The sequence below is a fragment of the Amia ocellicauda genome, chromosome 18 (assembly GCF_036373705.1).
Source record: "Amia ocellicauda isolate fAmiCal2 chromosome 18, fAmiCal2.hap1, whole genome shotgun sequence".
In the NCBI taxonomy this organism is placed as follows: Eukaryota; Metazoa; Chordata; class Actinopteri; order Amiiformes; family Amiidae; genus Amia; species Amia ocellicauda.
Genome location: NC_089867.1, coordinates 16,222,614 through 16,239,111, shown reverse-complemented (window position 1 = coordinate 16,239,111; position 16,498 = coordinate 16,222,614). Strand labels below are relative to the sequence as shown.

The following is a 16,498-nucleotide window of genomic DNA, read 5'->3' as shown; positions in this document are numbered from 1 at the left end:
AAACGTCACTCTGCCGACTCGGCAAAAACACGCAGCACACGATGGGGGGGGGGCAGATACATCTCCATTACGTATCTCCATCAGGAAACAGCTTCCCATTCTCTGAAGCTGCTTGTGACAATAACAGAGCCACAGCTCTCTGGGCACAGCCCTGCACACTGGAGCTGAGAGACTGGGGGGCAGTGTGGGTATGGCTATAATTGAGGCACTGGAGGAGAGAGGGGAGGCAGTGTGAGTGAGTGGAGATTGGAGTGGAGGGACTAGAGAAGAGGGGGCAGTGTCTATTATATATAAAGGAACACAAGGAAGAAGTATATACTTTTTATTTTCATACATAATTAATTTATAAATGTCAATTAGGCTTGCATGTGGAGCCCAGCATTTAACCCCCCCCCCCATTAGGCACTGGGTGGCTCTCTCATCAACAAAAGCAGCCCAGGCAGGCCTTGTGTCCATAGAGCTGGTATACAAAACACAGGGACAGACCCACTACTCACTGCTCGATTTGGATCAGTGTGCAAATATGCTCATCACATAGGGACAGACAGAGAGGGACATACAGAAAGGCAGAGAGATGAAGAGAGACCCACACAGATAGACATGGTGAGATACAGAGAGACACAGGGACAGAGAGAGACAGAGCAGGGACAGACAGGTATGGCAATGTCAGTCCCTGTCCAGGCCGGGGTCTATCTCCACGCTGCTGTTGGTGACCCGGATGCCATACCAGCCGGCCCAGAACTGAGTGTCCTTCCCCCCGTGACAGAACCGCACGAAGCGCACGCCCCGTCCGTATTTCTGGAACACATGACGTACCTGCAACACACACACACAGTCAATGACATGTTGACAGAAATGAAACACTGATATTAATCAGTGTGTCAGCATCAATGTCTGAGTGTGTCAGTGTGTCGTTCTGTCAGTGTCTGAGTGTGTCTGTGTCCTGCAGCTCTGAGCCGCCACTCACCTGGTTCCACTGCATGTCGTTCCACTGTGGGAAAATCACCATCTTGGGCCGGAACTCCTGCAGGACCTTCTTCCTGTGGGACAGCAGCTGCACACAGATCTCATACTGGCAGCCGCAGTCCCAGCGTGGAGCATACCTGAGACACAGAGGGGCGTGGCAGAGAGGGGGAGAGAAAGAGAGTGTGAGCAGTCACTAGTAAGATGAGCATCTAAGAATTAAGTTATATTTGTGTTATTACTTGGTTAAATATATGGAGGACTATCCATGGCAAAATTACAATTAAAAACCCAGAGAAAAGAATACATAAATAAATGTTTAAATTAATACATAAATAAATAAAAAAAATCATGGACATTTATCTATTTCTGTATTTATTTCAACATGTATTTATTTCCCATTTGCCGCTTTGCTATTTGCATTTCTCTGTGTGCTTTTACATTTCAAAACGTCTCCTATATTTCTTTTTCTTTTTCAATGTGCCAAAACCCCATCTATCAATCACAGCTAGTGGGGATTTTCCAGTTATCGTATTAGCTAATCCGGGGGCAATGTGTGAGGAGCCCGACTGATTTTGTAGCATGCATACATACACACGAGTGTTGCAAATACATTGAGTTGTAAAACAATCACAATCACTGTAATATGGACCAATCAGGTGATGTAGATCTCTTCTGACAAATAAGTTATTTGCCAAATGTGGAGGCAATTGGTGACTGCATATTTATATTAAAAAAACTATAAAAATCAAAATCAACAGCCTCAAGAGTAAAACACTTTGAAAGTGGTGATCCAACTGGCTCAACTATGTGGCATGTAGTAGGTCTCCTTCACACAGTTGATCAGTTATATTAATTATATTGTCATTATTGCGGATGATGTATGTTTAGGCTTAGTTCAAATGCAAAATGTATGAATAAAAATCAAAATGGAATTAGCTGAATTTTGATTGGCTAAACAATGTATGTATTTTATGTATTAACATGAAAAATAATTATAACTGTCATATTGCACAGATTATTAATTGAAAAGAAATGCATTTGATTGTGTTAAGTTATTGTAAAGGGTCACAGTACTTCAGTGCAAGAGAGAGAGCGAAGAGAAAGCAAAAAAACTTTGGCCTGAACTCGGACAATGGAATCAGATTATGGTCCGTTTGCTGATTGTGTTCATGTTTATATTTAGTTACATGTTTAGAGAGGGACCTGACATATGTTTAGTTTTAATTTTGTTCTTGTTCTTCAGTTTTATGGTATATTTAAAACTGCTTTGGCAACACTGCTCCTATTGGTCATGCCAATAAAGCAACCTTTGAAATTGAATTTGAATTTGAATTTGAGAGAGAGAGACTGACCAGTCAGACACCACAATGTCCGGTTGCACCTCATCAAGGAGAGATGGTGGATATCCCTTCTTGACCAGGTCAATCAGCTGGGACTTCAAACACTGGCTGAGAGAGAGAGCAGAGAAAATACGATGGGGGAGAGAGAGGTTTCAGTAATTTTTTGTGGTTGCAAAATGTGTGTTGTATGACAGAAGTTATGCAGTATGTGTATTGTGTAGTGTGTGTGTCATGCAGTGTATTGTGCAGTATGTGTGTTGTGCAGTGCATTGTACAGTGTATGTGTTGTTGTACAGTGTGTGCTGCAGTGTACTCAAGAAGTGATGCATAAACACTGTGGTGTCAGTCCCCCATTCGAGGCAGTGCTGTAACTGGCCAACAGGGGGTGGGAGGGGGCTTTGGGGGAGCCGCTGTCACTCACCCGTAGGACGTGACAAAGAATTTCTGCACTGAGAGGTCAGGGAGGGCATGATGAGGAGATACATCTTCAATATTCCACTTATCCCCACCATTATGCTGAAGATGCCAGCCATTGAACTTGTCTACACAGAGGAGAGGGCGGAGAGGGAAGAGGTGAGGGAGAACAAGCGAGGAGTAGAGAGAGGAGGAAGGGAAGGGGCAGAGACAGGGGAGGACAGAGGTTTAACTTAAGTTAATGTGAACTGCAGTTGATCTCACTAATTGCCTCATTGCCATAGCCACTCTCTACCTCTCCCTACTACCCCTCCCCCCTCTTACTCAATTCAAATTCAAATTCAAAAAAGCTTTGTCATGACTAACTGACATCACTGTTGCCTAAGAATTGACACACATGACATCTCAGTGTGTGGCAGGCAGTGAATTATTGCGCTGCTATCTCTGCTGGCTGTGTGTCTGCTCCAATTAGAACAGGGCACCATCTTTGTTGTGGGCAAATGGTATGTGTGGCCCCACTGGCTTTTTTACATTGTATTAGTTTTTTTTTCAGCTCCTTTAGTGTTATTGGGCTGTCCAAAGGGTTTTAGTTTTCTTTATTTTTTGTAGTTTTTCGAGTTTCAATTCAAATTCCTTCTGGGATTTCCTGGTAGGGGTTTTTTTAAATAGTTTTTCCATATGTTTCCACTTTATATTACTGATTGTTTGTCTCTCTGTATTGTGTTGAGTTCTCTACAGGTTTCCCAGAAGGAGTTTGTTTCAATTGCCTCTTTGATAGAGTCCAGTTTCTGTGTGATTGCAGTGTCTCAGGTCCTGCTGGCGCAGTGCTGTGTTGTGTGGGTCTCGGTGTTGCAGTTTGCTAGCATTCAGGTCTTTTCTATGGTTCTTTGGTTTTCTTGGTCTTCTTCGGATTTCCATTTTTCAGGCTGATTTTTGACACTATAGCCTTCTGTATGTTGTTAAAGTCTTTTAATGCCAGGTTCACCCTCTCTGTGTTGTGTTGAAGTGTGTAGCAGGCACAGCGTCTCTGGACTGTTGCTTGCTTCCTCGTACCCTGTGGGGCTGTGTTCGCTCCACTTGTAGCTGGCTCCCAGGCTGGAGAGGTTGGACGGAGAGTTCTGGGTGCTGGTGGGCTGTTCTGACCTTCTCATCAGCAGTGTTTGGTTGTGGTCTGACAGAGGTGTTTGCAGTCTCATTATGAATTAATTGATGGTGCTTGTGTCTATGTCAGTGATGGCGTAGTCTACTACACTGGTGCCTGATACTCACCTTCTGCACAGGGGTTCTTCAGAAGGTTGTGCATTTTCATGCACAGGAAGTAGAAGATTTTCCAGTTTGCAGGGGGACATTGAGGGTCACAAGGTCGCAGGCCCTCCTGTGCGCACCTCCTTTTCCACAGGGAGGTGCTGTCTGCCAGCTGCCACCACAGCTTGCACACGCGGCTGCACGATAAAACAACGTCCTGTGCGGGGACACGCAGCAACACCTCCTCCTGCAGAGACACAGGGAGAGACCCCCATGGCACTGCTCCCTGGCACAGAGAGATGAGAGGAACAAGTAGAGAGAGCAAAATAGGGGATGGAAAGGGAGAGAAGATATGAAAATAGGCACACACATTTCAGTTTATTTCCCAACACATATCAGAAGTCACTACACTACCCTGACTGACATTGTAAGTATACTGACAAAATGCACAGACACTGTAACAGTAACTGCAACTACTGATGCTGATACTGTACTGACAAGGACACAGTACTGCCATTGCAAATGTAAAGACACTGCCACTAACCTATACTGACACCGCGCACTGAATCACTTCCTGGACACTTTGACACTGGGCGGGTTTTTAAATGGTTTACTAAATGTAACAAATGTCGACATATGATCCAAACGGGATACATAGAAACTCTGTGTGACTGCATCCAATGAAAACCTAAGTAATTCAAAGGAACGATGAGATTTATTATGTTTGATTTAAATTGGTAGAATTATGCATCACACCACAATGCACAGGAATGAAGCACCTAAGCCGTGTGCATTTATGAAACTCACATCACAGCTCTCCTTCTCTTGCGGAAGTTATTTTGCATTTTCGAGGTTTCTTTATCTACAGCGTACACGTCTGCGACTGCTCTACGTCACTGCATTGGCTGACGACTGTTTGTTATAATCCTCCTCCTCCTCCTCATCTTCATCATGTAATGTGCATTGCGTAGTGTCGCATTTGTTCCTTACGTTGTCGTCCGAGGCTGTTCCCTGAGACTGGCCCATGTTTCGAGTCCTCTTCCGATACTGTTGCGGAGCGGACGCCGAACCTGAGTTTCTGGTCTTGCCCGCTCTGGGCATCTACACCCCGGGCAGCTGGGCGGGCAGCAGGGGGTCAGGGGCGAAATGACAGACCCCTGTTTTAGGTCGACCTAGCCTGCAATCGACCTGCTGGGTAGTCGCGAAGTGAAACAGAAAGTATGTATTGGTCAGGATGCTGAAAATAAAAATGATAGCGGCCTCTACCACTGGGTTTGTTAATGGAAGCGAAAGCAGACTCGCAACGTGCGTCATCCGCGCCGCGCACGCCGTCCCCTCCAGCCGCAGGACAGTCACCGACACCGCTTTCTGCTCAGCCAGGAAGTTAACGCATTTCTGTATGAGAGACGTGCTAGTGCTAATGCATGTTTATTTTCTCTGTCTATATATCAGTGCCAGACTGATCAAACTGCGAATGCTCTATGCATAGTAAAACAACACTACAACACCGCGCATGTGCATGGCTCTGAACTGAACTGAGCATCCCACAAATAGCGCCATAGAGACGCTGCTGTCCTGTCCTGTACTGTAACTGCACTGTACATGGACACCCTGTTGTAACTTCCCCTCTAGCAGCAGAAATGTCTTCTCCCTTGTAAGAAATACTGCTGCACTGTAATCCCGGTACTCAATATATGTTTCAGTCAATGAGCATGTTTAAGGAAACCACTTGGAGCTGACTTCTGTTTTTGAAAGGAGCTGCAGTGGCGAAATCGCTTGTCCAGCCAATAAAGTTTTCTTGAATCAGGAACAGAGAGAGAGAGAGAGAGAGAGAGAGAGAGAGAGAGAGAGAGAGAGAGAGAGAGAGAGAGAGAGAGAGAGAGAGAGGCCTCAATGTTGACTGATACTCTGACTGCCTGACAGACTGAGGGATACAGAGCAGCTGTGCAGGTGAGGGACAGAGGACAGGCAAGAGTGCAAGACAGAGAGGAGTTGGGAGCTGTGCTGCAGTGTGTGTCTGGTCAGCGTATCTTGGTCATCCCCCTGTCCGCAGTGCAGCCCAGGGAGGACCCCTCATCTGTCAGCTGACTGTGGGAGAGGAGCGCAGCGCCAGTGTGAGTGGGGGCTGGGTGTGAGTCAGCACGATTCCTGAGGTGTGTCAGCAGGGCTGCAGCAGTGTGCAGTGTAGAGAGGAGTGTCAGACACACACAGAGAGGGAGAGGACCAGAGAAAGGGAGAGAGTTACAGAGAGGTAAACAGCCATATCTTCTTGCATTTGGTAAGTGGATCAGGAGTAAATATACTTGCTTTTCAACATTAAAATGAAATCCTGTGTTTCTTATTGTTTCACATCTGAAAAGTGTGGGCTCTTTCTGTGCACCTGTTTTTGTTTTCCCTTTTCCCCCAGATGCATGCCTTGTGTCGGTCTTCTGCTTGTTATTTTCACCCATTTCTGCTGAGAGAGAGAGAGAGAGAGAGAGAGAGAGAGAGAGAGAAAAGGGTAAACAGGAAGATAGCAGGGGAGGGAGTGCTGCTCTATGCCGTATTGTCCAGTGCTGGTGTGTCAGGGAGCAGCAATGTCAGCAGTGGCTGTATATCTGGACTGCCTGTCTGATAGGTCCAGCATGTAAATCGGGTATCACAGCACTGTATGCTCCTGCCTGACAGTCTCTGTTCATGCAGGTCTTCAGGTGTTGAGTCCAGATCAAAGCAATGGATGGGAACAACCTGCTGCAGAACCCATGTGGGGAAGGTGAGTCTAAGGGTGTGTCTGTGTCCTGTAGCCCTACGGTGAGTCTGTGAGCTCTGTTGTGTCCAGTCTTTCGGTTGTCTCATGTTCTGTGTCTGTGCCCCTCAGATCAGATGGAGGGCTGGGAGATGACTGAGAATGGCGGCAGTGAGTGGCGTGTTGAGGAGCTCCCCGGGGATTGTGGGAGCACTTTCTGTAATGAGGCTGTGAAGAACTACTTTGTCACCTCTTTTGAGTGAGAGAGGGAGAAGGAAGGGGGGATTGATAGAAGCATGTCTGGAGTGAGTGAGTGAGTGAGTAAGATTGGTCATGAGTAGGGCCAGACGGACTCCGTGGGCAATTATTACTAAAATTCTGTGAAAAATCTGCATAAATTAATATATTGGACTTTATGTTGTCCTGTAAAGAAATACAGATTGCAGGTGAAATGTCAAGGGTTCAAACAGTGTCCGATCAATGGTGTGCTGACAGAAGGTGCAAAAAAACAATCCCTGTCTTTATAGAAATCACATAGAAATTATCGTGCATGATCCCTTGCATTTTGTTGGATATGTGTTTCTCTCTGGCATCATCTTCACTTTGCTTCCTTTTTCCAATCAATATTGTAGTTTTGTGCAACAGGGTTCTTTTATTTTAAGCCTCAGACTTAGATTGTCTGATGCATGAGTGCTGTACCTCAAATCAAAACCCGGGTATGTTAAGTGTACACTGCATTTGTTTGGAAATGAGGTAGAATCTGTAAAGTTTTATGGATTCATTTTATTGATATATACACTCACCTAAAGGATTATTAGGAACACCATACTAATACTGTGTTTGACCCCCTTTCGCCTTCAGAACTGCCTTAATTCTACGTGGCATTGATTCAACAAGGTGCTGAAAGCATTCTTTAGAAATGTTGGCCCATATTGATAGGATAGCATCTTGCAGTTGATGGAGATTTGTGGGATGCACATCCAGGGCACCAAGCTCCCGTTCCACCACATCCCAAAGATGCTCTATTGGGTTGAGATCTGGTGACTGTGGGGGCCAGTTTAGTACAGTGAACTCATTGTCATGTTCAAGAAACCAATTTGAAATGATTCGACCTTTGTGACATGGTGCATTATCCTGCTGGAAGTAGCCATCAGAGGATGGGTACATGGTGGTCATAAAGGGATGGACATGGTCAGAAACAATGCTCAGGTAGGCCGTGGCATTTAAACGATGCCCAATTGGCACTAAGGGGCCTAAAGTGTGCCAAGAAAACATCCCCCACACCATTACACCACCACCACCAGCCTGCACAGTGGTAACAAGGCATGATGGATCCATGTTCTCATTCTGTTTACGCCAAATTCTGACAGAAATCAAGACTCATCAGACCAGGCAACATTTTTCCAGTCTTCAACTGTCCAATTTTGGTGAGCTTGTGCAAATTGTAGCCTCTTTTTCCTATTTGTAGTGGAGATGAGTGGTACCCGGTGGGGTCTTCTGCTGTTGTAGCCCATCCGCCTCAAGGTTGTACGTGTTGTGGCTTCACAAATGCTTTGCTGCATACCTCGGTTGTAACGAGTGGTTATTTCAGTCAAAGTTGCTCTTCTATCAGCTTGAATCAGTCGGCCCATTCTCCTCTGACCTCTAGCATCAACAAGGCATTTTCGCCCACAGGACTGCCGCATACTGGATGTTTTTCCCTTTTCACACCATTCTTTGTAAACCCTAGAAATGGTTGTGCGTGAAAATCCCAGTAACTGAGCAGATTGTGAAATACTCAGACCAGCCCGTCTGGCACCAACAACCATGCCACGCTCAAAATTGCTTAAATCACCTTTCTTTCCCATTCAGACATTCAGTTTGGAGTTCAGGAGATTGTCTTGACCAGGACCACACCCCTAAATGCATTGAAGCAACTGCCATGTGATTGGTTGGTTAGATAATTGCATTAATGAGAAATTGAACAGGTGTTCCTAATAATCCTTTAGGTGAGTGTGTATATATATATATCTATATAATGGATTTTGTCTGGTCCTAGTCATGTGTGTGTTATTGTGTGTGTCTAGGTGATTGTGTGTGCAAGTGTATCCATCCCTGGCCTGAGCTCCTGTCTCCTCTCTCTCTTCCTCCCTACCTCACTCTCTCCTGCTGTCTCTCGCCCCCCCTTCACTCTCTCTCTTAGACTGTGTCTGAAGAGGCAGCTTGTGGACCTGCTGGCTAAGGGCTTCTCAACCGAGACCCTGGACTCCCAGCCAACAATACTGGTGGAGGACTGGTGAGTACAATGAGTGTGTCAGACACACTGATACACTGACACACTGAGGGCTGATATGGATTAGCCAATAACTCACAAAACCATACGTTTTTTGTATGACCTTTTGTTTTGCCTCATCAGCGCACTCACTCCATTCCTTTCCCTCATGTGCCTCTGCACCTAGGAGCCATTTATAGAGCCCGACACTGTGTCTAACCCCGCACTGTGTCACACAAGATTAAAATATAATCAGGTCTCACTTTAATAGAAGGTGGTGTTATTCCTTATTCCTTATTATGAATACCACAGGACAAACACATTGATATGCCGGCACTTCATCTGAGTTGTGATGTTAATCACATTTATAACAGTGTTAGGGTTAATGTTCTCAAAGTCAGCACTCTTCATGTGGTATTGATGTTTTAATTCTGTGTTATTCATATATTAATTAATGAGGAATCACACACCCTTATTATAAAGTGTTACCGAAATTGACACAGTCACCCTGAGACAGTGACACAATGTTAAAAAAAGATACTGAGACACTGGCACACTAACATAACTAACCATAGTCTGACAGTCCTGCACGACAGGACCACTGGACTGACTGACACACACAAACTGGTCACTGGACTGTCTGCCTGTTACTAACTGGTTACTGCCCTGTCTTTCTGTATGTGTGTATGTCAGGTACTCTGGTAGGACAGATTGTGGTTGCATCTACCAGCTGTGTGTCTCTCTGCTGGATGAAAATCAAGAAGTGATTAAGGAGTTCAGACTGGGTCCTGTGACCCTTGACCCTGACAATGACGACTGCTCTTGGAGACAGGTACAGTGCACACACACACACATCTGTGCCTCCCACTATAAACACAAATCAATCTGTTCATCAGGAGAACTGAATATAGAATCTCTCTCTCTCTCTCTCAGGTGACCCACACGTTCTCAGACTATGGCCCTGGGCTGCGGTTTGTGAGTTTTGAGCATGGTGGCCAGGACGCCAAGTTCTGGGATGGCTGGTATGGGGTGCGAGTGACTGGCAGCTCAGTGATTGTGCAGCCCTGACAGACGAGAGCAGCACCCTGCGCCAGGAACCTGGATGCTGTTACTCTATAAATTCTAATATAGGCTCTATATCAGGGGTTCCCAATGTCTGGTGATGGAGGGCCAATTTCTGGAGTTTGCATGGGGGCCGCAAGTAGCAAATGAACAACCGATGAAAACAAAATGTCCGAAATCAAACTTTTTTTATTTCCTATAACTTTCTCTAAGGGAACATTAATTAACTTTAATTGTTTTATTTTTTCCCCCAAAATTACATGTGCAATTTCAGAAAATGTAAAAATATAGTAAAGGTTCAGAAAAGGGGGGGTTTAAGGAAAGATCCTCGAGGGCTGCATTTGGCACCCAGGCCGCACTTTGGGAACCCCTGCTCTATATACTGCTGTCCACTGTAATAAAGTGTCTTTATAGTGCTATACACTGTATATATGTGTATATGTATATATATATATATATATATATATATATATATATACAGACTAACTATATATATTGCTTTACACTGTAACAGTCTCTATACTGCTGCACACTGCAATAAAGACTGTCTCTATATACTGCTGCACACTGCAATAAAGACTGTCTCTATATACTGCTGCACACTGCAATAAAAAGTATCTCTATTGTGGCATAGCATTCCTCTCCATTGACTTCTTGGGGTAGGACTGCCCCCAGGCTGGGTGTAGAACCGTCTCAGAAATAAGTGGAGAAGTCGCGGAGATAAAGCAAACAGAACTTTAATCGGGCCGGCTCGGAAGCTCCACGTCAGAAATAATTATTTCAGTGAGACTTAATGTTTACAAACATGAGTAAAACTTTATAGGAAAAAATGACGTAACATCTTATGGCCGTTCATCCAATCAGAAGATACAGGTCTGGGTCCGTTTTACGATCTGTCCTCCCATGAAGAGGTGATGGATCCAAAGCAGATGTCCGTCTTTGATGTGCACTAGGAAGATGCGATCCCACGGTCGTCATTTACCTAGTGTCAATCGCTCGTTAACAGAAACAATTCCTGCCTATCTGTAGAAACGATTAAGTCATAAACAAATCCTCAGCAGACATCTGTAGACTATTTCGGCACTGTGTAATCTTTCATTACTGACGGGAGTTTCTAACAAATCGACCTTGTTGACCCTTTACTTGTCCTGCTAAATCGAATCTGCTCGGTCTGTATACAAAACTATTTCTAATGCTAGTATTAATATAAAACATATAATAATCACAAAAACACTTTCATCAACTTCCTATACAGAGTCTTCACTGGGTTTGGAGGCATCTGTCTGTACTAACATGGAGGCACTGAAATCTGGTGCTTGCAGGACGGGTTTGCTGATATAGGTCTTCTGTGAGCTGGCTAAAGGTGGCTTCAGCTTCGGGAGTCCACTCCACCATGAACAGCTGTTTGTTGGGAGACAGGTCAGTCTAAATTAAGGCAGCACTCCCCCGCATGCTGTCACATTATCTACTGCTGCACCCTGTAATACAGTGTATCTATATACTTTGTCTCTATATATTGCTGCAAACTGTAATTTCTAGTTGTGTCTCTAATATAATACAGGGGCATGGAGTTGAAAAATGCAAGGAACAAAGGCACAAGGTCCACTTGTCTTGGACCAGGGACCCCTTATACACCCCTTGAACACAGACACTGCATTTGAATTTAACAAGCAGGTCATACAAACAAGATTAATCAGACAGATTGAAATCCATGACATCGTAATACTGCTTCCAATACCATATTTATATTTATACATTTTAGATTAATCTGCAATGCACTGAAAATAATTATAATTAAAGGTGGTTCGCCTTTCAGCGAGACCGTGATCCTAAACACACATCCAACGCTGCACTGGAGTGGTTTAAAAACAAGAAGTTGATATCCTGTTTCCACTGGTCAGGTTTAGGTGCCTCAGAGTGGCCGGGCTGTAACTGTACGCCTAAACTTTGTTGACAGCGTTCCCATTCATTTTAGTTAGGTACAGCTGCCCTAGGAAGTGATTGTTTGACACGAAAGGTCAAAACACATTCTGGGATTTAGTGTTCAAAAAGTGGAGACTGAAATACCTTAAACATTAAAGTGCAATAAACTTTGGACTGAAACGTTTTTATGATATCTAACTGACCACATATTCAAAAGTGTAAACTGTGAATATTACAAAATATTTATAAAGCAAATTATACCACGGGCGGCACTGTGGGATTTCTCCGGGCACTCCGGTTTCCTCCCACCGTCCAAAGACATGCGGGATAGGTTGATTTGTTACTCTAAGTTGCCCTGTATGTGTGTGTGTGTTGCCCAGCGATGGCCTGGCGTCCTGTCCTGGGTGTATTCCTGCCTTGCGCCCTATGCCTGCTGGGATCGGCTCCGGCTTCCCCGTGACCCTCACCTGGATAAGTGGTTTCAAAGATGGATGGATGGATGGATGTGAAGTGGCTGGGGCTCAAAGGGTGAAATAGTGCTAAAAATCTTAGTCTTTTAAGATGAGGAATGCTATGTGACTAACCCTGTCCTTGTCTATACTTGTCGTTCTTTAAATCCTCCACCTTGAGGAAGTTAAGATGAGGAATGGCATAACTCTGTCCTTGTCTGTCTGTGGTTCTCAAGAGAAACTGTCAAAATAGTCTCAGACTGCTCTTCATGGTATGTGTTGTGATAACGGACATAACTGTTTATCTGCCCAGGAACAAGATCTGTAATGTTGTAAAATGTCCTAGAGAAACATACATGTCTGAGGAGATTGGAAGAAAGTCCGTCATGTCATGTACTATATCATATAAATATGTGTGTGTTTGGAAAGTGCCTTTGAGAAACTGCTTCCATAGAGACTGCCTCTATGGGTATTTTTCTCCCGAGTGGCTTGTATTCGCAATAAACTTCTATCTTCACATACTTCTGGTTCATCAATCTGACTTATTGGGAAAGATCCATACACAGATAAAACTTGGATTCAACAGATGGAAATTACATCACTTAACAATATGATAGTATCTGTAAAATTAAGTGTTAATTTTGATGTATTATTATGTATTTATTTAAAATGTATTTAAAATATAAGAGCAATACAAATTCCAATTTACACAAGTGTATAGGAAATACATCAGTACACAATATAAGTCCAACATCCTAGATTGTAAAGCTAATAAGTGCAGGCAAGATATGAAGTCATCGTTAACAGCTAAGGGAAAGGGGGCATAGGGGAAATCAAATAAACAATAGGAGCAATATAAAGCCGCAAGCTCAACCTCTCCAAATCGGATCTCCTCTTTTTCCCCCACTCTTCCTCACCTTTCTGCAGATCTCTCCATCTCAATCACCTTGGAATCCACCACACTCTCTCCCTCCTCTTCCACTAAGACCCTAAGAGTCACCCATGATCCTGCGCTCTCCTACACTCAGCACATCACCACGCTGACACACACCTGCAGATTCTTCCTGAGCAACATACACCGGATCCGTCCCTTCCTCACTGACTACTCGACTCAGCTGCTCGTCCAGTCACTGGTCCTCTCCCGCCTGGACTACTGCAACTCCCTCCTGGCCGGCCTGCCTGCAACTACTACCCGCCGCTCCAGCTCATCCAGAACTCTGCGGCTCGTCTGGTATTCTCTCTGCCCCGATTCACACACACTATTCCACTGCTCTGCACCCTCCACTGGCTCCTGATAGCGGCACGCATTCAGTTCAAGACATTGACCCTCACCTACCGCTGTCTCGACCACACTGCACCAAGCTACCTTCAGTCACTCATCTGTCCATACATCCCCTCCAGACCACTGCGGGGTGCCAGAAGACTAACTCTACCTCCTCTCCACTCTCCTTCCTCCAGAGCCGCTTCTTCTCATCTCTGGCCCCTAAATGGTGGAACGACCTGCCCACCGAAGTCAAAACAGCAGAGTCCTTGACCTCATTCCGGCGCTTACTCAAGACGCATCTTTTCCGACAGCACTTGTAATTGAGTCCTTTACTCTCCTGTAAGTTAGCACTTCACAACGTTTTTCATACTACTTGCCTTCTGTTACTAGTACTCGTATTGTATTCCCCTATGCTCCCTCTCCCTGTACCTATGGTGGCCCTGAAGTGCAACTGCTGAAAAAATAAAGCAGCATTTTCAGAAGCAATTACGGAAAGGGAGGTACATTGTAAAATATATTTGACTGATGCCATTGGACAGCAAGCAAGTCACGTCGGCCGAGCTGCTTCTCCAGAAGAGTTGACAGAAACGGGCGCCAATTGCGCAGAGCACGAAGTATCATATTAATATTGTTGTGATATTATGCTCTTTATCCACTTTGTGGTGACATATTAATTATAGTTATAGGGGTGTCCTAAAATGTATCAGAAATGAATGAAAGCTTAGGTAAGAGACAGAATAGGGTTTTAAAGTATCTAGATTTACTAAATTAACAACAGTACTTAATTATTACAAAGCAGTGTGACAGTGCTTTATTGAAAACATAAATCACATATTATTCTTAAGCACTAACAGTAAACATCCGTTAAAAATTCCATCAGAAGGAGCAATTTACTGATTACCAATTGACATTCCTACACACCAAATGCACTTGCTCCTTTTACCCTCTGCTCCCATTTAAACCCTGTTACTTCCATTCACTGCTGTCTTCTTTGTTTCCAGCAGCATTTCAAGTGTTATTCCCACCTACTATAGTCCTGTGTTCCTGACCATTGCTAGTTTTTCCTCTTCTCTTCTCTACTCTGACATCTGATTGCCCTCTGACTTCTTGTATGCTCAATCGACTAACCCTTTGCCTGCGACCCCAACTATGCCTCTTGCTTTCATTGCTTTGTTTACTGGCATTTTGACATACCTGTTCCCCACTTCCCTGGCTGTTTGTGGAGTCATTATAATAATGCTCCCTATTCCTTTCTTTATAAAGTGTATTTGAGAAATGTGGCCATATTTATTACATAAAGAAACATTTAACATATTCAAGTAAGACAATTTACAATATTTTTTTAACTGAATGCAAGTGATTCTACAGCAGAAAATAGTTGTAGATCAAAGGCAATCTATTGCACTATAGAATTGTCAACATCTCATTCATGAAGATGATGAAATTATGAAATCTTTAAACTGAGGCTGTTCTTTTCTCTTGTTCCTGAAGCATTTTTTATAAACATTTGAGTGATGTCTTTCCAGATGCCATTTCTGATTGAATTAGAATTACAATTAATTAAAAATAATGTATTATGTACTAATAGCTGGTGTGAGAATTTATTTTTTTTAAACACACAACAATATGTTATAAAGTTATATATTTTGTTAATTCAAGAAAACTGCATTTGATAAATGGGAAGGTTTAATGGAGTGGGAGACAGTGGAGCTACTTCATGACATCAGCTCCGACTCTAGCACTGCCAGCTCCAGGTCACCTAACAGAAACTGTCAGCTCTGCTCCAACTCTTGGTTCTGGCTCCGGAGTCGGTGCTCTGCCGACCCTAGCACCCAGTCTAATTAAACCATCTTGCGAAATGGCTTGTCTATTATAGCGCCTGCGTTCCTAGAAAGCAAAATTGATGATTCCTGTAGTACACATGCCATTCACACATTGCAGACAAGCGGGAGCAAAATTAACTTCCCCACAATTCAGCAGTATAGCTGGAGCTGGTATCATATACACACACACTCTACAATGTGTTAGCTGACTGAATCGTTGATTACTGTATGGCATTTCAATTTTACTGAGAACACGCTTTTGGCTATTGACCCTAAACTGGACACCAACAACGAACTGGCTATTGACCACCACTTCTGAAACGACTATGAGATTGCCTGCCAAACCTGTGTGTTGCTGATGTTTACTTGGTAAGTTGCTTAGCCACCCAAGCTTATGAAGGGACTCCCTAAGTGTAGTTGGTACTCAAACCAGTCTAGGTGTTCTTCTTTGCTTTTTTAAAACTCTGGCAAGGCTTTCTTTTTCATTTACCATCCAACCCTGAGCCGACACACCCCACACTGTCACCATAGATACAGAAAATGTAAAGAAGATATTTACATTTTAAAATACATTAGCATATCCTGTTCTCTATTTAAACTGAGTTTACATACAATATACATTTCAACTTCCTTGTGTGATGAGACAATATATCTGTTTAGAAGAACAGGAGCTTTTCAGAGAAAATGAAACTCACCTGCTACATGAGTCACATACTTTGGCAGCTGATGGCATGACAGTTTTAACCTCTCTTGTGCACTCTTTTTACTAGTCTATGAAACATTAAAATACATAGAAATACTGCTTCAATATATTTGACAGAGTTTACAGGCCTTTGACAGACCACTAGCTGTGACTGTCAAGTGACACCCCACACCAGAAAGCAGATTTGTTGTCAAGTCACCATAGTTCGAGTCCGAGTCTGAGTCCGAATCCAAGTCACCGTGGTCTGAATTTTGAGACTCAAATCTAAATTTGATCACAGATTAGTTGGTCTGTTTTTCAATTTCTCTTTATTGTTTATTCATGTTTCTTAAC

At 43.7% G+C, this 16,498-nt stretch overlaps 2 protein-coding genes across 4 annotated transcripts; one reads left to right on the top strand and one right to left on the bottom strand.

The window, feature by feature from the left end:
* Positions 1–307: 307 nt before the first annotated feature.
* LOC136713447 (F-box only protein 6) lies at positions 308–5,746 on the bottom strand. Its single transcript, XM_066690528.1, has 6 exons — positions 4,956–5,746; positions 3,990–4,251; positions 2,728–2,848; positions 2,319–2,414; positions 968–1,103; positions 308–816 (listed from the first exon to the last, which is right to left on the bottom strand). Exons 1-6 carry the CDS (start codon positions 5,064–5,066, stop codon positions 667–669), a joined length of 876 nt encoding a protein of 291 aa, XP_066546625.1. The 5' UTR covers positions 5,067–5,746; the 3' UTR covers positions 308–666.
* An 88-nt stretch (positions 5,747–5,834) lies between these two features.
* Positions 5,835–10,631, top strand: fbxo2 (F-box protein 2). Of its 3 annotated transcripts, none has more exons than XM_066690531.1 (6): positions 5,835–6,079; positions 6,648–6,717; positions 6,823–6,949; positions 8,873–8,965; positions 9,635–9,773; positions 9,875–10,631. In XM_066690531.1, exons 2-6 carry the CDS (start codon positions 6,678–6,680, stop codon positions 10,007–10,009), a joined length of 534 nt encoding a protein of 177 aa, XP_066546628.1. In that variant the 5' UTR covers positions 5,835–6,079; positions 6,648–6,677; the 3' UTR covers positions 10,010–10,631. The 3 variants fall into 3 exon arrangements, with proteins under 3 accessions (XP_066546628.1, XP_066546627.1, XP_066546629.1); XM_066690530.1 differs by lacking the exon at positions 5,835–6,079 and adding an exon at positions 6,087–6,243; XM_066690532.1 differs by lacking the exon at positions 5,835–6,079 and adding an exon at positions 6,088–6,216.
* The last annotated feature ends 5,867 nt before the right edge of the window (positions 10,632–16,498 follow it).